Below are 22,903 nucleotides of genomic sequence, written 5' to 3'. Positions count from 1 at the left end.
TGACAAGGCCTTTCTCTACCCCGCTGTCTCCTCAGCTGAGGACCCACTCTTTGGATGCTGCAGAGGCATACCATATCCCTTGAACCAAACCCCTCTTTACTCCACCGGATAACATGCTCCCTGTCCTACCGACTGCAATTCTTGCTAGCTGTAATCAACTGCCCCCTGCAGTCGTACTGATTCAGCGACTATATGGCTCAATGTGTATAGCACCCCTCACTCTCCGTGTCACCATTCTGTGCACATCTCCAGCCCCTTTACCTTATATATCACCCCATTATTTGTAGTATGTAAGCTCGTTGGAGCTCTCACCCCCAGGGGCGTAACTATAGAGGATGCAGGGGATGCGGTTGCACCCGGGCCCAGGAGCCTTAGGGGGCCCATAAGGCCTCTTTTCTCCATATAGGGTGCCCAGTACTATGAGTTAAGCATTATAATTGGGGGCCCCGTTACAGGTTTTGCATTGGGGCCCGGAAGCTTCAAGTTACGCCTCTGCTCACCCCTGCTGTCTCCATCAACTGATTACTACATCTAACCGTGGTTTTGTATCTGTTCCCCCTGCTCTGTAAGAGCTGTTGAATATGTTGGCGCTATATTAAGATTTTTATTATTAAGTCTGTAAAAATTTGTAAATGAGAAGAAAATGAGGTTTATGAATACGAATGAAATACCAAGGTGCTCAAACTTATACCGAGGTAGTAAAGCATTTCAAGAATGATGGACGCAGAGGTGTTTGCTCGCTGCAGGTAGTTATAGGAATGTGTTCCTTCACTCAGATGTAACTCATTTTAATTCCTAAAATGTTTTATTTTCTGAAAAAGAAAGAAGTTTGGTACGGTGTCGCCAGTAGAGCAAAATGTGATTGTTTAATAAGAGGAACCAAGTAATTGTGTAGGTATGACACCTTCCAGTGGCTAACAAGAAGGCATGATCTTATAACAAGCTGAGAATCTACTTAGGGCCCCTCTTCAGGCAAGAGAACCCTAAGTAGGCTCAACTTGCTGTAATGTTATCTCCTTTCGTTGGCCAATAAAAGGTCTCATATCTACAAGATTACTTGGTTTCTCTTACTGAGAACAATCACACTTTACTTAGTGTACAGTTCTGTTCTTCTGTTGACTGCTTGAGACTACTGGGTTGGTTGTCTATGCTAGCAGTGATCAATTTCCTACCACAAATGTTAAAATACTTTAGTGGTCTTGAAACAGTGCATAGACTTCTTGGTGGTCCAATAAAGAAATTGTCTTGAGCATGGAAAAACAGCCTATAAGCCCACCCGTCTTTGTGTCTATCAGAGTTTACAAGGAGCTTCTAGATCTCTATTTATACTTGTAATTTTGTTTTGCCTTTTTCTTTTAATAAACATATGGTAACATTTTGTCTTCATAATATATACAGATTTTAACAAGATATGAAATAAATCAGCTCTTCTCAAACTATGAAGTGTGCCTCCAGTTGTTGGTGGGGCACAGTTCGGGAGACAAAAGTAACTATGCACAAACTTTTCTATGGTCATAGCAATCTTTGGTTTAGCAATATATGTGACTCCTTTTGTGCTATTTAATATTCTATGGAGTTCAGAAGATAAACTTTAAGATATACTGAGGTAATGTTTAAGAAATTTGGCATGGACTAATACTTATAGTGAGGCCCATCCATCACCATGTTCTGGCTAGTGAGGCCCATCCATCACCATGTTCTGGCTAGTGAGGCCCATCCATCCCCATATTCTGGTTACTGAGACCCATCCATCACCATGTTCTGCTTAGTGAGGCCCATCCAGCACCATGTTTTGGCTAGTGAGGCCCACCCAGCACCATGTTCTGGCTAGTGAGGCCTATCCAGCACCGTGTTCTGGCTAGTGAGGCCCATCCAGCACCGTGCTCTGGCTAGTGAGGCCCATCCAGCATCGTGTACTGGCTAGTGAGGCCCATCCAGCACTGTGTTCTGGCTAGTGAGGCCCATCCAGCACCATGTTCTGGCTAGTGAGGCCCATCCATCACCATGTTCTGGCTAGTGAGGCCCATCCATCCCCATATTCTGGTTACTGAGACCCATCCATCACCATGTTCTGGTTACTGAGGCCCATCCATCACCATGTTCTGCTTAGTGATGTCCATCCATCACCATGTTTTGGCTAGTGAGGCCCATCCAGCACCATATTTTGGCTAGTGAGGCCCATCCAGCATCATGTTCTGACTAGTTATGCCCATTCAGCTCCATGTTCTGCTTAGTGAGGCCCATCCAGCACCATGTTTTGGCTAGTGAGGCCCACCCAGCACCATGTTCTGGCTAGTGAGGCCCATCCAGCACCGTGTTCTGGCTAGTGAGGCCCATCCAGCACCATGCTCTGGCTAGTGAGGCCCATCCAGCACCGTGTACTGGCTAGTGAGGCCCATCCAGCACTGTGTTCTGGCTAGTGAGGCCCATCCAGCACCGTGTTCTGGCTAGTGAGGCCCATCCAGCATTGTGTTCTGGCTAGTGAGGCCCATCCAGCATCGTGTTCTGGCTAGTGAGGCCCATCCAGCACCGTGTTCTGGCTAGTGAGGCCCATCCAGCACCGTGTTCTTGCTAGTGAGACCCATCCAGCACCGTGTTCTGGCTAGTGAGACCCATCCAGCACCGTGTTCTGGCTAGTGAGGCCCTTTACTGTCCTTTTCATATATACTTGTAAAGTATGTTACGTTTCCAGAGGGGAGTCTCCGCGCACTGATGTGCATTGATCAGAGTTGGTGCCTGAATGGTTTTCTTATCGGTGCCTTTCAGGTCTCGAGATTCCCATAAATGCAAATATAATTTCCCTTGCAGACTGCATTCAAACAGCTGGTCAAAAAAAACAGGGCTCCTGCGGACAAGCGTTTTCGCACATGCAAAATCACTTGTGTAAAATGCAGGAAATGGAACCCATTAATTTCAATGGGTTCTCTCGCATTCTGCATTTTTGCACTAGATTTTCGCGCACATGAAAATATATGCAACACGCTCAATTTCTGTGCGCATTTGTGCACCCGAAGCACCATAGGAGTCTATGGGAGTGCGCACTAAACTTTGCACTGAATTGTTCAATTTTGCGATATTAATCAAAAACACTAGAGACTATTTAGGCTGCCTAGCCAGTTCAATCATGGCACAGATGTGTCCCGCATCGATGAGAACAGACCCGGCAGGGCAAAAAAGTACATTACAATGCAAGGATACGCACGCGAAAGCATTTGATATGAATCCCTTTAACCTAAGGGCTCAGTCATATGGGGGGGCGATCTGTCCGTGTTTCTGGACGATAAAGATGGCCGCACCGCTCCATTGCAAGCCATATGGGTTTTTTTTCCAGACGGTGCGGAGAGTCGTCTGCACATGCAGTGCGGTCGTCCTATCGTCCAGAAACACAGGCAGATTGGTCCCCGTGGGACTGAGCCCTAAGTTCACTCTCACACTGGCGCTTTTTACTGAGATTAACGTGGCATCTCGAACACCACGCTAATCGCGGTACAACGCTCCCATTGATTTTAATAGGGCCTCACAGACCTGTGCTGCAACGCGTCGTTGTAAAAGTTGCGATTTTCGAACACTGCTCTATTTTCGTGCGTTTTTCATGTTTTTAACGCACCCTATCACCCATCACAATGATGGGGTGTGTTAAAAAGCACTCTTAGATGCAGTAACCTGTTTTTGAAACCACCAATCAAAATCGCGGTAAAACGCTGCATTTTACGAAAAATGTGTGTGAGAGTGGCCTTTTGGCTCCTTCACACAAACATATGGTCACATTGCATTATGCACGTGGGTTTTGCACATATAATATGCTGTACCAGTTTGCCATACGCTCGCATGTTGCCGCAAAATACGCACGCAATAAAGATCGCAGCATGTTCATAGAATAATAGATTGGTAGAGTTGGAAGGGACCTCCAGGGTCATTTGGTCCAACCCCCTGCTCAGTGCAGGATTCACTAAGTCATCCCAGACTGATATTTGTCCAGCCTTTGTTTGAACACCTCCCGTGGTAATCTGTTCCATTTATTGATCACCTCACTGTCAAAAAGTTTTGTCTAATATCTAATTTGTGTCTCCTCCCTTTCAGTTTCATCCCATTGCTTCTAGTCTTTCCTTGTACAAATGAGAATAGGGCTGATCCCTCTGCAATGTGACAGCCCTTCAGATATTTGTAGACCGCTATTAAGGCCGCCTGCAGACGAGCGGGTCGGATCCGGCGGCGAGAATTCTCGCCGCGAGACCCGACCCGAGTGCCTGCAGAGACGAGCACGTACTCACCCGCGCCCGGCGGCCCCGGCTCTTTCATGTGCCGGCTGCCGGCGAGCCCCACACAAAAATAGGACATGCCGCGGTTTGTTTGCCGCGCGACATTTCGCGCGGCCAAACCGCGGCCGTCTGCATAGGAGTGCGTATTGTAATGCACTCCTATGCAGGCTTTGAGCGGCGGAAATCCCGCGGGAAATCCCGCCGCGGGATTTCCGCCCGTGTGCAGGCGGCCTTTGTCTCCTCCCAGCCTTCTTTTTCGCAAGCTAAACATTCCCAGATCCTTTAATCGTTGTTCATAGGACATGATTTGCAGACCGCTCACTATCTTGGTAACTCTTCTCTGTACTTGCTCCAATTTGTCTCTTTTTTTAAAGAACTGGACACGGTATTCCAGTTGAGGTCTGACTAAGGAAGAGTAGAGGGGGATAATTACCTCACGTGATCTAGACTCTATGCTTCTCTTAATACATCCCAGAATTGTGTTTGCCTTTTTGGCTGCTGCATCACATTGTTCACTCATGTTCAGTCTATGATCTTTTAGTATACCCAAGTTTTTTTCACATGTGCTGCTGCTTAGCTCAATTCCTCCCATTCTGTATGTGCTTTTTTCATTTTTCTTACCCAGATGCAGGACTTTGCATTTCTCCTTGTTAAATACCATTCTGTTCTATCCTATTACGCATGCATTCACGCCAAGATACTACATAGCGATTGGCGACACGCAGCTGTAGTGGCCCAGAGTTAAGCGTGAAAGTTGTGTTTGTCCCTGTCATGTGTATGTGTTTGTTTCATATCATTGTCAGACTTTGTAGATGGTGTAATGTTATGTCTATTGATTCAGACAGGTCACTAAACAGTTAATGTCTAGTATTGTGTCAGTTCAGTCTGGTTATGTGTATTGTCCTACCTAACCCTGCATGTCATGTGTGAAGAATGAGTCACGTGATAGGGGGAGGAGTCGGAGAAGGAGGGAGTAGTGGTAGTCGGGAGTGAGACATGTGAGTAGGAGGTTGCAGAGTGGAGATGCAATGGAGAGCAAGAGTCATATGAGGACAGAGGAAGTTTGCAGCTTGCCTGAACCGTGTCCCGGGCATCCTCCTTCAATGATGGAATGCCTGGCCGTGGGAGACTTTGGGGAGCAAATCCTGTCTTCCTGGAGTCAGTGGTGGTGTGTACATTGTTCCTCCATGTATCTGCTCCATTAAGGAAAGTATGTGAGAGAGACTGTGAAAGTAGAGTAACATTTTGAAAGGTGTGCCTAGTTTGCGACAGGAGCACTCTAACAGGAATCCAGCAGATAACTTAGACTGTGGATGTAGCAAAGAAAGGGAGTGACTACTGGATACAAACTTGTTGAGGGAAGAATTCTCGAACTTCGCATGTTAATACTTAAAACTGTTTATGCTGTGCATTGGAACTGCATGAGTTGAATTTATAAGTTAAAGAAAAACGAGTGCATCAGGTTTTTGAAAAGTTAATAATTTGTTTGTGGACTCAATTATTTGCACCGATCATTGAAATGGGGCACTGGCGTCACGAAGACAAACATATATCAAGCGGTTCCTTGCACAGGTATTATTTACTGGGCCTGCGCTCGACTGGGACAGCTGCACCTGGGACCCAGAGGGTAGAGCCACCTGTGACAGTAAGTTTTTTTACCCTGCCATCTTGCCCCAGCAAGTGTGAGCAGTGTCGGGCCACTGCACAGGAAGTATGTATTGTCATTGCGTGCTTACTGCAAGCACGCAGCGAATTACTCTTGTGTGAAGCCGCCCTTACATAGACTTTACATTGTATCTATAAATAAGTAGATCTACAGGCCGAGGTCACTGGAAACGGTGACATTTGCAGTGGTGGTAGCTGTTCCATACAGAATCAGTAGGGCCCTATAGCTTTTATAGGGCTATACTTAGCGGATATCTCAGGTTTTACAGAAATCTACTTAATTCTATTGTTTAGGTGAATTCTGCCCTAAAGCGGCTAAAGATCAGTAGAGGAATATTAATTCTACTCTTTCCGTGACCCTATATTTTTTCTACCTTGAGGATTATGCTTGTATGATTTCATGTTGCTCCACATTCTCCTGCTAGATTAGACGCCTTCAAAGCATAAAAAAAGAGAGCAAACCCTTTCTTTCCATAATAGCCCCCAGATGTGATATTATCCAGCTTATATTAAAAGTATATATATTAAAAGCTGCATAACTATTTTTGTAACCCCCCCCCCCCCCCCCCAGTCTAATCAGCGGTTTCGTGGCAGTGAATGCAGATTATTTCCTACTTTGAACACTAAATTTTAAATATTTTACTGCTAAATTTCAATATATTTATACTGTATGTGTGTTTAATATATATGTGTATAAATAAATGTACATATATACAACATTGCTATTTACAATTAGACATGACTCGGACTGTGAGAGTGGCTGAAGAACCTGTGCTTGCACCTGGAGAATAGTTGCGCCTGAACAAGGTTTTTCTTCGGCCGTTCAAACTCCTCGCCAGAGCGCAGAAGTTTGAAAATAACTGCGGGAAGATAGTTGCCGCCTGTTCTTTCCCGCACGCAGTATTCACTACAAACGGGAAAGACAGGGCAAGTCCTGTGTGTTCTCAGCCGTAGTATTAAAAGAGCTGGTGAAAACAAAGCAACTGAAATCCATTGAAATTAGGGGATTTGTTTTGTCCCGTTACGCGGCCGTGATTATCACAACCTATACGGGCAGAAAAATATGTTCATCTGAAACCGTCTTACCTGTACTGCGGATGACTGCAGAGGCTCGCAGACGGTCATGTGCAGTACACGGTGTTTCCCGTGCCGTCGCTTAGCGATGATGCAGGTACCCGCAGCCCATACACAATGTTAATTGCATAATAGCTGCGGGTCTTATGACTCAATTGACATCAATGGAGGCTGTTCGCGCCAAAATAGAGCATGTTGCGATTTTTCTTCCGCTCCCAGAATGCAGAATCAAACGTTCATGCCTTTCAATGCCTGAGTATTACAGTGGATCGTCCGTGCGGACAGTGATCGCGGAATCCACGGGAGTCAGTCCGTTTTGAGCCTGGCCTCACTCCTCGGTATATTGTTTAGAAGAGCAGGTAGCATTGGTGTCCATCATCACCACAGACATTACAAATCTCATTTTACAGGAGGAAGAAAAAAAATAATGTAAGCAATTAATGAGTATTAGGGCTCCTGTGGTGACGGCTTGTTACTCACATGGGTTTCGCACGCATAATACTCTGCAACAATCTCCCATGCTGTCGATCACATAAATTGCATGAAATATGCCCGCAGTAAGATGGCAGCATGTTCTATCCTGGTGCGTATTAAGCATGCATACATGCCAAGATAGTGCATGGCGATTGGCGGCACACAGCAAATACGAAATGCCATTGCGCACTTGCTACGCGCCACACAACTGTCGCATGCAGGCATACTACGCTCATAGCAACATCTGCTTATTTACAGTGATGGGTGTCCTCCCAAAAGTGATATTCTGGTACGTTATGGAAACATATGGAAGGTTTAGGGCTTGAACACACGACTATGTTGGCACAGCTTTTTGCGGCCGTGAAAATCATGGCCACAAAAAGTGATGAAGCAAAACCATTGACTTTAATTGTTCTCACGGCCATGTTTTTCGCGTGCAGTTTCTGCGTATGAGAAAAGATACGACTTACCCTATCTGTCTCCCACCTATGCTTTATACCTGTGAGAAAACATAGGCCCTATCTTTCACCTTTTTTTTCTTTACTTCGTGCGCAACAGCGGAAAAAATATATTTTTTTAACTGCTTCATGTGCAAATACAGTCCATAACAACGAGCATATATATCGCATGCCCTTATCTGTTTAAACCCTTTATAAAAAGATTTAGAGCTCCTTCCCACGGGCGTATTTCTGCAAACATAAAATTTGCATGTGCAAATTTGTGAGAATAGAAGCCATTTATATCAATGGGTTTGTATAAATTTCCCGTTTTTGCACGCGCAATTTTCAAGTCTGTGAAGTCTGTGTTCAAATGCGTGAACAATGCGTACATGAATGCGTAATATGCTGCGCAATTCTGTGAAAAAAGAACAAATTTGGAATTCATTACCCACTTAAATCAGGGTGTGTTTGCTGCACACAAAGGAACATGCCCTGCCTGCGCAAAATATACAGTAAAACGCACTGATCCGCGCACAAAGAAGTATCTTCATAGCGCAAATATGTTTTGAGGAATTGCACACAAAAACAGATACACCTGTATGAAGGAGCGCCTTGAACGTTTTTCGTTCAAAAAAATCGCAGAATCATCCGAAATTGAATGCTAATCGTTTAGTGTAAACGCGGCCAACAACTCAATGATGTACAATCAGTTTGTTCGCTTATCATTCATTTATATGCATGAAAATCATCGTTGGCTCATTCGCTGATCGTTCAGTTTAAATCCCGATCGCTCAGTAGTTCTCATTCACTGCTACAGAGAATTAAAATTAATGGTCTGACAGACTACAAAAAAACAGAGTTCTCTCAACTTTCACTGTACAATAACCATTGCATACTCCAAAACAAGTAGTGAAGGTGTTAAATATATACAAAGTGGCAATGATACACAGCAATCGCAATCCGTGTCCCGGACACGGGAACCCTCTAGTCATAGATTTCATTAGACTGCCTTCACATCTGCGTTGGAACCTCTGGTTGAAGGCTCCGTCGTAGATCCGCCTCAAGACAGCGGAAGAAAAAGTGCTGCATGCGGCGCTTTTTCTTCCCGTAAAAAGCCAGGCAACTGAGCAGAAACTGAGCAGACCCCATATAGTCAAAAGGGTCCGTTCAAGCAGGGAATTCCTCTTTCCTGCTCCCTGAATTTAGCAGGAAAATGGAACTCCCACCACAGATATGAAAGCAGCCTATAGTAAACATTCATGGAGCCGTCAGTGTGAATTCACTAGCAGCAGATGTGTCTGCAACAAAGTTTGTGTAATTACCAGCCTGATGAAGAGCCCTAAGCACTGGCGTAACTATATGGGATGCAGGGAATGCAGTTGCTACCAGGCCTAGGAGCCTTAGGGGGCCCATAAGGCCTCTTTTCTCCTTATAGGGAGCCCAGTACTATGAATAAAGCATTATAGTAGGGGGCCCTGTTACAGGTTTTGCATTGGGGCGGCCCCAAGGTAAACTTTTGCCCATGAGCCTTTCGGTACGCCCATGGCCCTATGTAGCTTCACAACCTGATACTGTTATCATCATGTTAGCTATTAAAACATAACTCTCTATTGCCCATTGTCGTCAATCCAGGGGTTTTCGGAAAGATTGCAAGGGCGAAATCAGGATGTGATTCACAGCCCGATATCGCCCTCGCTAGTGTGAAGCTGGCCTAAATCATCAAATTGAACTCCAGTACCTTTTTTTTGCTGACCTGCACCACTGCTGCTTTCCAGCCAATTTCAGATTTCCACTTTGTTATTTAAAATGGCCACCAGGTAGTGCCAAAACGGCATCTCACTCAATGTCTCACTACCAGTTACTGACAAGAACACATTCACAACTGTACCAACAATGTCATAATTACAGAACATCAAGGCACCGATCACGCCTGACTAGTAAAACAGCGGAGCGTGCAGGTCGTAACCATTGGGTAGCGATAGAGAACCAATCAGGGGGGAGAACAACCGGTGAAGCAATATCTCTGCAGCGTTGTAAGACAAGTTATAACATAAAAAATTACATGTTATCACCTAATGAAGCATATAACTGACTTTGAATAGCTGAAATACCCCTTTAACTGCAGGACATAGAGCAGAGTCAGAGTAATTGTCATGTGACCTGGAGATCAGAACCTCGAGGGATGAGCTACAGAACTAGATTCTAAACAGTAGGTATTGTGATGGATTTTGTCAAAAATGAAAAAAGGAGTATTTCTCTAACTTTATCTGGTCTAGAACATGAATTGCAGGCATAAGATTCCATTTCCTGCAGGTCGTCTAGCCTAATTAGACCATGAATGAGGACAGACTTTTCACACACAGCCATTTGGAAGCGTCATATGTTGATTTTGGTCTTTATGAAATCATGACATTGGCAGGACCGTCGCTTCACCTTCTAAACACTGTAGAGCGAAACAATATAAAACGCAGGCACTTCATTATATGGCAGAGCATCCTGTAGCGGAGTACTGTACCAACACCAACCTTTTATGTTAAGCCATATGGCTGCTTGTGTAGGTCTCTTAGATAATAATTAAGTCCTTATCGCAAGAAGTCCCTTACCAAACTTACCAAATTTATTTCATTTTTTTTCTTTTTAGACCAAATGTTTGTGGATCGCGGTTTCACTCATATTGTTGCCCAGGATGGAAAACACTACCAGGCGGAAATCAGTGTATTGTTCGTAAGTATAGGTTTTCTCATTATCATTAAAGAGGTTGTCGCCATTGTGTAACATAACGAATGGCTTAGCACTGCAGAAGGATACCCCTTTAAAAATATATACTTTTATTTAGAGCTATCTAAAAACACTATTAGGCCCAATATACACAAAATCAGAACAAACAAAAGAAATAAATATATATGTCAAGGGTGAAGGGATAAACAGCAGGTATTACTGCGGTACTCACGGTTTGTTGACTCAAACTCTGATGTTAGTGATACTGTATACCTAGATAATTCAACCAAGATAACCCTGTCTAACTGTGGGGCAATCATCCTGACAAGAGCGCCCCCACTCCACAGAGGCTAACCCTGCTGTAACCCTACAAAACCCTAAGATCAACACTGTAATGTATTGTCCGTAAGTATGAATTGCCTTTTTCCTCATTATTAAAGAGGTTGTCTGAGTTGTACAATCTCGATCCAATCCTTCCTCATTGAGTAACATAACAAATTGCCATGTACTCACCTCTCCCTGCTCCCACTGTTTCAAGCAACATTGATTGCATGGTCTTCAGGTCTGGTCTTTGCTCAGCGATTGATTGCTGAGCTCTGTTTTTGGCTGCAGTCCCCGTGATGTCCCATAAACAGGGCAGGACTGTAGTTGTCAGTAGAGACTAAAGCAGGGGACCGTCATGGGAGTAGGGAGAGGGGAGTATATAGCAATTTGTTCTGTTACTCAATAGGGATGGGATTGTACCAAGATGATATAACTCGGACCAGAGGCATAACTTGAAGCTTCTGGGCCCCAATGCAAAACCTGTAACAGGGCCCCCAACTATAATGCTTCATTCATAGTACTGGGCTCCCTATATGGAGAAGAGAGGCCTTATGGGCCCCCTAAGGCTCCTGGGCCCAGGTGCAACCGCATCTCCTATAGCTATGCCCCTGAGTCGGACAACCCTTTTAAGTAACCTCTTGCAAAGTTCACTGGGTCCCTAATTTAGTTTGAAAAATTAAGACTATATGTATTGTTGGTCAATGTTGTACCTTCCAAGCTTTCTAGCCTACTTTCCTTACAAGAGCTATCCAGACTTTACACCCACACGTCTCTTCTTCACAAGCTGGGTGTGCTGTCCAAACTTCACAGGTTTACTGTTATTTACACGGGAAGGCAACTCATGCTCGAATGGTGTTTGAATTGTAATAAGTCGTGCCAGCTGATTTTAGTTTAATGACCCTGCTCAAGCGTCTGTTCCTCATCTGAGAGCAATGAAGTCACTACTCTAAGAAGCATGGTGGTCTTTCTTGTTTCTTAAGGATAGTAGAACTTTTCCTAATTTACTGTTTGTGCATTAAAAGACAAAGGTTACCCCAGTTCAGTCATGTAATACTGCGGCTTCTGAGGTCTGCAACACTCAAGACTTCCCATTTGTTTCTCCCCCAAAGGCGTTACAAATATGCCATATGTACTTATTTATCTAGACTAAGGCCTTATAAGGGAATTTTTCAGCCGTGGGCCTTGGGAATGATTTCCTGTGCTTTGCTTTTGCAGGTGGTAAGATAGTTCTCTATTCACAGGAGGTTATATCAACATATGCATCCACTTTAGAGACACAGTCACTTCAAGTGGAATGATTAGATTGCAAGCATCACCCTCGGTCTGACCTATACGTTCCTTAACGCGCATTCACAAAATAGCCTTACAGTATGTTAAGGCAACCTTCAGACCACAATGCAAGCAAAACATTCAACATATAAGCCTCATTAAGAATTAATGACTTATACATAATGTTTAAAAATACAACTGAATTTGAAAAAGTTAAAGTAAAAAAAAACAAAAAACAATTGAGAACAAAAGTAAGTGAACCCTCCAGAATTACCTGGATTTCTGTATTGATTACTAGTGAAATGCGGTCTGATTAATATCTCAAGTCCTAATTAGAGACAAACACAACCTAACTAAACTAATTACATGCATTCAGTTGCAACGTTCATGTCTTTGAGCACATTGAGTAAACATCCACATCCAGGAAAAAAAAGTAAGTGAACCCTCACATTTAATCTGTAGATCCACCTTTAGCAGCAATCCACCAAACGTTTGCTGTAGCTACAAACAAAATTTACACCTTTCGGACCATTCTTCCTGACAAATCTGCTTCAGCTCACCAATATTTCTGGAATGTCTCAAGTTAACGACTTCTTCAGGCCACATCAAAGCATCTTGATGACCATTCCAAAAGACATTTTGTCAACCATTATGTAGTTAATGTCCTTCTATCCTTTGGGTCATTGTCTTATTGCATCAATAAGTGTCTCTTCAGCTGGAGGTTATGAACTTCTGCCCTAACATTTTTCTGTAAAATGTATTGATACACCATTGCTCCCCTAATAGTTCCAAGTGTCCAGGGAGCAAAACAGCCACAAACCATCATCCTCCTGCACCATGCTTCGCAGTTGCGGTTAAGTTTTGGTGTTGGTGTGCAGTTTTCTTTGTCCTCCAAGCACAGCACTATGCATTTTTGCTACAAAGTTCCACTTTTGTCTAATTTGTCCAAATAAAAATTCCCAGGAACATTGTGAAACATTCAGGTGAGCTCAGACAAACAGTGTTTTACTAATTTGCTGTTTATCAAGTTTTCAATAGGTCCTCTTCTGTCACTCTTTGGTTCTTTCTTAGATCATTAAGGATTGCCTGTTGTGCTCTCGGAGTGATTTTTACAGGATGCCCACTGCTAGGGACAGTAGCAACAGACTAGAATTTTTTCCATCTGTACATAATTTGATTGACATACATCTTTGCCAACTTTTGGGCAGTGCTTTTGTAGCTTTTTCCAGCCATGTGCAGCTCTATAAGACACCCTGAGGCTTTCTGAAAGCTGTTTGCATCGAGGCATGGTCCACACCAAGCAATGTTTTTTGAGAAAATTAGTTTTGTTAGTTACCAGGCTTTACATGCCTTTATTTAATGGACAAAGCACATCTGAGACCCATACTTCCAATGTCATCACCTCTTGGAAAGGTCATTAACACAGAGGCTCTCTTAAGCTCCATTTACACGCAACAATGATCTCTCAAAATTCGCTCAAAAGCCATCTTTTGAGCAATAATCGTTGTGTGTAAATGTGTGCCCCTCGTGAATTTACCATGCAGTTTTTCTCCATCGCTGAGTTCAGTTCCGCATAAAATCCATCATCCCTGATAAGACGGACCGCACGCTGAGTTCTCCGCAGGCAGTGCAGATAACATTCTTTCAGCTGCTGTCCCACTGGAGAGCAATAGTGATGCATTAAGAGAACAGACCGCCCGCTGTTCTCTAAATACATGCAAATAAAGCTACTTGGCTTCTAATGGACTGATTAACCAATTAGTAGCTAATGCAAAATGATCACTCATAACTGTCAGTTTCCGACGAATTTTGAGCGATCATCTGCGTGTGTAAATAGACCTTTACTTTTCCTTTCACTATCAATGTTTACTCAATAAAAGACATATACAGCATAACTGCTGGTTATTAGTTTTGCTAGATGTCTGTTATTGTGATCACACATAAGTCACACAATACAATTGTCATAATGAAATGGCTATAAATAAATGCAAAGAATGGTAAATCTTTAACGCATCCATACATTTCTTAAAAGCACCATCTGAAGGTAGAATTGGATAGGCTAATGCAGCAGAGACTAATACAGCTCCAAGAGGGACGACACATACTGTAATATTAAAATATAGCAAAGTGAGCCTACACATTACAGAAGAGTTCCCCCTGCCTCAGGAGCTGTAGTTCTTGGGTCCTGCTTGTGTGGCTAACTACTAGCTGTAGATACTAAATGTACATTTTATACGCTTCCGTAACACCAGGAATGTCATAGCATTACTAACATTTGTCACTAGAGTCAAAACCATATGGCTAGCATTTGGCACCAGGATATCTCAAAGTCATAGCACAACATGCCTATGGTCTAGCTGAGATTTGCTGACTGCTTTGCCGATCTCCATGCCAAATATCTTCGAGAGAGCAGAAATTAGTGTGATATCCTTTACGACAGCTCTTGCTGTTGGCATCTTTCTAGGAACCTCTGACAAAGTTCCAAGGATTCTTACACTACCTCAGAAGCACTTGGTGGGAAATACTTAAGCAATTAGATCAGCAGATTCAAGCAATGCATCAAATCCTACAGAATAAATCTAAGTAACACCAATATACTTATGTAATAAGCATCCCTCTAAAAAACATCTGTAAATATATGAATTGTTTTATTATCCTCTTCTGTTTCTTATTTGTTTCACATTTTTTGAGACCACTGAAGAACTAATATTTACTGCTGGTTTTTATGTTATTTATAAGGACATGTTCTACCCTGTTTCCCTGAAAATAAGACATAGCATGATTTTCCAGAATTTTTGAGGATGCAAAATGATTTTTTAGGCTTTTTGAGGATGCTTGAAATATAAGCCCTACTCCAAAGTTAAGCCCTGCTAACAATTAATTTAAAAAAGTCAATTTAAATAGTGTCCAGGCAGCTATACATGGAAAAAAGTTAAACCTTTTTGAACAAAAATTAATATAAGACACTGTCTTATTTTTCGGAAACGCGGTAAGTATACTATAGGGGTTGTACATAGATTGTAAGTTATCCCCTATCCATTAAATAGGGGATAACTTGCTGATCGGTGAGGGTCTCACTACTGAGACCCCCACTGATCTCCAGAATTGGATTCCCGAGTCCCGTTCTGTCTGTCACTGCGGAAATTATTTCTTGCAGCTTGAAGAGCACGCTGGTTGAGCATGCACATTCAAAGCTTCATTCATTTCAACGAGGCTGATGAAATTAAGCGAGTGGGTGTCGCTTGGGTATTTCCGCAGCCCCATTGTAAGGGAATTGAGCTCTGGTGTGCTTGTATGACCAGGGCTCCATTTAGTCCCTTCCTTGCAGTGAGGAGGATGGGGGACACAGGACCCTTATTCTCAGCAGTGAGACCCCACAATCAGCAAGTTATCTTCTATTATACGGATAGGATATAACTTGCAATCTTGGTACAACCCCTTTAAGGATTCATTTCCACATAGGTAGGGACAGATTGGCTACTCTCAAACAGCAAAGAAAAACCTTTCAATGCTAAAAAATTCTTCAACCCTACTTATTTCCCCACAGGTCAGTTTTGTGAAGGGATTATAAATATTAGGAAAGTCCTGGTGGTCCTTCATTATGTTAGACTGGGGTTGATAGCCCTTCTTTGTTGACCATTGACATCGAAAATGCTTTTGATAATGTAAGCTTGGTTTGGCTGGAAAAGGTCATGGACCATACGCATATAAAAAGTCCATTTCTTACATTTACCTCTGTCTCGTTTTCTTTGACCACGGCATGGTTTTGTTTGCTGGGTTTCCTATCCTCCCCTACAAAATGGTACATATCAGGGTTGCCCCCTATCACCTCTGTTATTTAATATAGCAGTGGAACACCTGTCCAGACCCTTACAGGACTCTTCTTCTTTTAAAGGCATAAAAGTCGGTAATGTTTTAGTTCAGAGAGCCCTTTTTGATGACGACATTGTACTTTTTCTTGCTCAGCCGCAAAGAAATATCTCAGGTATTTTTGATAGTATGCAAAAAGTAGGAGCCCTATTAGGGTAAAAGGTCAATATGTCCAAGAGCAAACTGTTGTTTCTCCCCAAGGAAGAGAAGCCTTCACAACCTGACGTCCTCATCCAACCTCTTCCCACCCTAAAGCCCTGGATAGGATAACATCCTGCCCTAATTGTAGATTACCGGCAGACCTCTTCCACTGTATCTGGTTGTGTCCAAGGATTCAGATTTTCTGGAAGCAGGTACAGAATTAGATCAGGGAAACCTGGAAAATTGACCTCTCTTTTGATCCCGATGTTTGGTGTTTCATGGTTTTGTACCAGACGCAAAGATTCCTTTGATAGTAGATAGGGCCCTGCTCATGGCAGCCAGATGTGTTCTGGATCATTGGATACAACCAGAGGGATCTTCCATGCAAGAGGATATACAGAAAATGAAATCTTTCCTAAACATGGATAAAACTGATAGAGAGACGAACCATGATATCAGAGTTAAGGTCTTTCTTAAAAATGGAAGGCTTTAATTTCTGCTACTCTAGAGGTTTTGATGCAACCTTTTGGCCTGACGGAGTGGTATCTTTTGGACATGAAAGGGTTCCTGGGCCATCTTAGGGTTTGAGGGTTAGTTGAGAGGAAGAGTCTCATTTGACGAACCTCCTTTGCAGATCATGTCTGCCCTTTTAGAGGGATATTATATGTTTATTGCTATGGAATCATTCTTGACCTGTACTGCTTCTAGTCTTTACTTGTGCAGATGAGAATAGGGCTGATCCCTCTGCACTGTGACAGCCCTTCAGATATTTGTAGACAGCTATTAAGTCTCCTCTCAGCCTTCTTCTTTTCAAGCTAAACATTCCCAGATCCTTTAACCGTTCCTCATAGTACATGATTTGCAGACCGCTCACCATCCTGGTAGCTCTTCTCTGAACTTGCTCCAGTTTGTCGATCTCTTTTTTTAAATTGGGGTGCCCAGAGCTTGACACAGTATTCCAGATGAGGTCTGACTAAGGAAGAGTATAATGGGATAATTACCTAATGTGATCTAGATTTTATGCTTCTCTTAAAACATCCCACAATTGTGTTTCCCTTTTTTGCTGCTGCATCACACTGTTGATTCATGTTCAGTCTGTGATCTGTTAGTATATCCAAGTCTTTTTTCACATTCCTCCCATTCCATATATGCTTTTTTCATTTTTCTTGTCCAGATGCTCAGCCAACCCCCACAATGACAGAAGAACTGGAGTCTTGTTCTTGAGATTGGCTGGGGTCTGAGACCCCTACCAATCAGCAAGTTATTTCTATCCTGTCGATAGCAGATAACGTGTTATTCTTGTAAAACCCCTTTAAGTTAGCTAAGTGTTCCCTCACCATCTCTTTGTTTATATATAGCCTGGATTCTATTATTCCCCAATAGCACAGGGAAGATCAGCTGATGTTACATTTACTTTCTGAGAGAAAACAGATACAAAATAGGAATTTAAACGTTCATCCTCCTCAACATCATTTTTGACAAATTAACCATTTTCATCCTGTAAACGTCATATACAGTTAGGGCCAGAAATATTTGGACAGTGACACAAGTTTTGTTATTTTAGCTGTTTACAAAAACATGTTCAGAAATACAATTATATATATAATATGGGCTGAAAGTGCACACTCCCAGCTGCAATATGAGAGTTTCCACATCCAAATCGGAGAAAGGGTTTAGGAATCATAGCTCTGTAATGCATAGCCTCCTCTTTTTCAAGGGACCAAAAGTAATTGGACAATGGACTCTAAGGGCTGCAATTAACTCAGAAGGCGTCTCCCTCGTTAACCTGTAGTCAATTAAGTAGTTAAAAGGTCTGGGGTTGATTCCAGGTGTGTGGTTTTGGATTTGGAAGCTGTTGCTGTGACCAGACAACATGCGGTCAAAGGAACTCTCAATTGAGGTGAAGCAGAACATCCTGAGGCTGAAAAAAAAGAAAAAATCCATCAGAGAGATAGCAGACATGCTTGGAGTAGCAAAATCAACAGTCGGGTACATTCTGAGAAAAAAGGAATTCACTGGTGAGCTTGGGAACTCAAAAAGGCCTGGGCGTCCACGGAAGACAACGGTGGTGGATGATCGCCGCATACTTTCTTTGGTGAAGAAGAACCCGTTCACAACATCAACTGAAGTCCAGAACACTCTCAGGGAAGTAGGTGTATCTGTCTCTAAGTCAACAGTAAAGAGAAGACTCCATGAAAGTAAATACAAAGGGTTCACATCTAGATGCAAACCATTCATCAATTCCAAAAATAGACAGGCCAGAGTTAAATTTGCCGAAAAACACCTCAAGAAGCCAGCCCAGTTCTGGAAAAGTATTCTATGGACAGATGAGACAAAGATCAACCTGTACCAGAATGATGGGAAGAAAAAAGTTTGGAGAAGAAAGGGAACGGCACGTGATCCAAGGCACACCACATCCTCTGTAAAACATGGTGGAGGCAACGTGATGGCATGGGCATGCATGGCTTTCAATGGCACTGGGTCACTTGTGTTTATTGATGACATAACAGCAGACAAGAGTAGCCGGATGAATTCTGAAGTGTACCGGGATATACTTTCAGCCCAGATTCAGCCAAATGCTGCAAAGTTGATCGGATGGCGCTTCACAGTACAGATGGACAATGACCCCAAGCATACAGCCAAAGCTACCCAGGAGTTCATAAGTGCAAAAAAAGTGGAACATTCTGCAATGGCCAAGTCAATCACCAGATCTTAACCCAATTGAGCATGCATTTCACTTGCTCAAATCCAGACTTCAGACGGAAAGACCCACAAACAAGCAAGACCTGAAGGCTGCGGCTGTAAAGGCCTGGCAAAGCATTAAGAAGGAGGAAACCCAGCGTTTGGTGATGTCCATGGGTTCCAGACTTAAGGCAGTGATTGCCTCCAAAGGATTCGCAACAAAATATTGAAAAAAAAATATTTTGTTTGGGTTATGTTTATTTGTCCAATTACTTTTGAGCTCCTAAAATGTGGAGTGTTTGTAAAGAAATGTGTACAATTCCTACATTTTCTATCAGATATTTTTGTTCAACCCTTTAAATTAAACGTTACAATCTGCACTTGAATTCTGTTGTAGAGGCTTCATTTCAAATCCAATGCGGTGGCATGCAGAGCCCAACTCGCGAAAATTGTGTTACTGTCCAAATATTTCTGGCCCTAACTGTAGCATCTTTGACTTTTCTTTTGCTTTTGACATACCCCCCAAATCCTTTTTTTTAATTGTTTTTGGCCTCTGTTGCAAGCCTCAATTCATTATTAGCTTTAGCTTTTCTGACACTTGCCCTATGGTTTCTGCAGACCACATTATATTCTTCTTTAGAATTTTTTTCAATTAAGAAGTTTCTATTAAAATTTTGATTTGGACACTCTTTGGACTGACTACTCGAATACTGACCTAGAAGCAGAACCATTCCACCCATGGAGTCTAAATACCCTACTACACACAAGTTACACTAGTCTCCTAATAGAAAGTAAGCACTCCATTATGGCAAAGGACACCATAGCAGCCTGGAAAATAGCTCGCAGGTCATACGGACTGTCATTTAAAATCTCGAAACACATGAACCTGTGGCAACATCCAGAATTTAAGGAGGGGGGAGAACAAAATGTTTAAAGTATGGTGGCACAGAGGGATTATGAAAGTTCACCATCTCTTTCACTCAGAATGCCCCAGATACAAGACCTTTAAAGAAATGTGTGAAGAATAGTAGATAGTTTCCTCTGAGAAAGACTAGTGGATATAGCCAAAGATGTAATACTTAACCCAATTGATATCTTGGTTAAAAATTATTCTTATAAACACTCAACTTCAAATTTGTATACTAAATTAAGAGAAGGTTGGGGGATAAAGAATAACGCTAGCTTATTCAAAAAATGGGCACGAGAGCTACAAGATCCAGAGTTACCTGAGGGAATAATTGAGAGTTGGTCCTCTGTGAGGCAGGCGGTATCAAATGAGAAATGGAGGGAAACCTACTTCAAGATAATCCATGGATTATATTATTAGCTATATATGGGTTTGACAAACCACAAAACCTTAGTGGTCCAGCAAGGTTACAAGCTCGTCCCAGATGCTCCCGTCCAAAATCCGACTTTCTACACAGCATATGGTGTTGCCCCAAGATCCAAAATTACTGGGTGGGGGCTCAAAAGCATATTCAAGATATCGGGGGGCAGCTCCTGCAGTTGTCACCACAAGTGTTTATTTTCCACCAACTACCTGATCAGACGAGGAAGACCAAAATGATTCACATGATTCTATTGATCAGCAAAAAGTGCCTCTTGAATGATTGGCTTCTGGCTAAATCCCTGAGCATAAAGGACATAATACAACAATTAAAATATCTTCTAAAAATGGAAAAAAATAGAAATAGAGAGACGAGTGGAGTCCCAGGCCCCCAAATTTTTCAAAAAGTGGAGGGAATTTGTAGAATTTTTTTTTAGTCCAATTGAAATCAAGGAGTGTATGACTCAATTCACTAATACAACGTGGTACTACAGTCAGGATGACATGAATCAATTGGGAATCTTAAAAATTACGTGATAGCATTAAGGGGGTGGCGGTTGCCAAGGGGGGGTTCTCTGGGGGCTAGTTTAAAGGTTTTAGTCTAAATGGTTCATATTGTTTTATAAGAGGGTGTTAAGATGGTTGGAGGGTAAGGGGGGGGGGTAAAGGGTAGTAATAAAATATGGAAGGTGTATGTATGGGTAAAGTAACATTTTATACACAGGACAATTTAAACTGGAAAGCTTAAGTGGATATTTAATATTGTAACCTAATGTATATTTTGTGACCAAAAGTTTATTGTAAATGCTATGACCCGCTCATGTATGTTCCTTCTTTTAAATGCTAATAAAAAAGAGTTTATAAAAAAAAAATTTTTTATGAGAAATCAGTCAATACAGATTATGCAAATACATTTTTATAGATTTGTCACATATCAGATAACAATTGGAAAATACATATTTGCATCAAAGATATAATGAATAAGTTCGACCTCCTCTTTCCATTTAAAAATTTCTTTCTTCCTCTTTAGCATGTGTGTAAATTCAGTGTTCATCCATCCTGGTCTCTTTAAATGCTTCCCATTCTTCCTTCTTTTTGGGATTGTTAAAGATTGTGCTTCAAGAATCTCATTACGCAAAATTTCCTTCTCAGGCATTTCACTGCCTAAGAACATCCATTCATTGGAACCTTTAGAATCCTGTTCCATCTCCTTTTTCCATGGCCTTCCACTGGGAGGATTGATGAGTAGACTACCTGTGCTCCTAGTTCCATCACCTTCCTGCTGAGGTCTTCAAAGTCTCTGCAAGTAGTTGCAAGGTCCTTTTTTGCAGTGTCATTTGTCCCTACATGTATTAGTAGGAATGTGTGGTGTTCTGTAGGACTGAAGAGTCTTGATAGCCTATCAGACACATCTTTGATTTGTGTGCCTGGAAGACAGAACACCTCTCGTGAGGTGTCAGGTCTGTAGACAGTGGCCTCTGTTCCTCTCCATAGGGAACCCCTCATAACCAGCACTCTCCTCTTCTTCCCAACAACACTTCTTTTTCTCCATCCAAAAGGTTTCTGAGTGCTTACTAGACTGTTCCTTGTGGGTGAAGTAATTTCTTCGAAGTACTTCTTTGTTGTTCTCTTGTGTTAGAACCTGGTACCGGTTTCTGAGTAGTATGAGTATTGACTAACTCCTGATCCTCTGGCTTCTTTGGGTTACATGCTTCTATTCTTCTGCTTCTACTGGTACACTGAAAATGCATTTTCCTTCAGCATTTTGAAGACTTTCTTCTACTCTGTCAAGGAAATCCTTATCTTCCCTAATGAGTTACAATGTAGCTATTCTCTCCTGAAGACTTTGCACCTTTTCCTCCAGTAGAGACACAAGCTTGCATTTCTGGCTGGTGAAGTTTGGCTTTTCCTCTGGTAGGTCTGTAAACATATAGCATTTGTTGCAGCTCACCATATGGCCCCTCTCCTCTTCCCTGTTGCACAGTCAGTTGATGTCTACTTCCAAACTTCTAAAAGTCAAGAATTCTATTAGTAAAATCAAATAGGTTAAATATAATTAAGTGTAATACTTCCGGGTCATAATGCAACAAGACACGGGCATGGGAGTGAATACTTTTGCAAGTCACTGCTCATTGATATTTTGATGCAGTTCACAAAAAATGTATGGGGTCCTCCAAACAGCTAGACTCAGTGATCATTCCTCTCACAGCAACTCTTCACTCTTCATAGAATGCACTGGGAATATGCAAACTATCTCCTGGAGCTTCTATGCCTGGTTCACAAAAAAATGTATGATGCCTGTGTAATCACTTGACAGAGTCTTCCCAATTCAGATATTTATGGAAGTTCATTGTTTGATCTGTGTGGGGAATGGGATGTCCTGCAATTCCTTTTGTCTATCTCCCTAAATGAAAACTTCAATGAAGAGAACCATGCACGTGCATGAGTACCTCTCCATTTAGTCACCTTTTGTATACAACTACTCCTAACTACCTTGGCTTACAAAACAGAGGTCAGAGGACCTCCATTTTTCTCAAAAGGTAGGATCACGAATGTATGCCATATCATATAAACATGTCATAGATATCCTAAGTGGGAAACCCTCTTTAAAAGTGAGACTTCTTAGTGTCTAACCCAAAGCCAGAGCAGTCAGGTGTGAC

General features: G+C 42.3%; 1 protein-coding gene across 1 annotated transcript in view; it reads left to right on the top strand.

The window, feature by feature from the left end:
- The window catches only part of LOC136573072 (fibrillin-2-like), a 192,601-nt gene that overhangs the window by 36,474 nt on the left and 133,224 nt on the right, over window positions 1–22,903 (top strand). Inside the window, exon 3 of the mRNA XM_066574226.1 lies at window positions 10,554–10,636. Coding sequence (XP_066430323.1) covers window positions 10,554–10,636 — 83 coding nt within the window. The remainder of the gene's footprint in view (window positions 1–10,553; window positions 10,637–22,903) is intronic.

The sequence above is a fragment of the Eleutherodactylus coqui genome, chromosome 7, assembly GCF_035609145.1.
Source record: "Eleutherodactylus coqui strain aEleCoq1 chromosome 7, aEleCoq1.hap1, whole genome shotgun sequence".
Lineage (NCBI taxonomy): Eukaryota > Metazoa > Chordata > Amphibia > Anura > Eleutherodactylidae > Eleutherodactylus > Eleutherodactylus coqui.
Note: the sequence above shows the minus strand (reverse complement) of the source record. Positions and strands in the feature narration are given on the sequence as shown.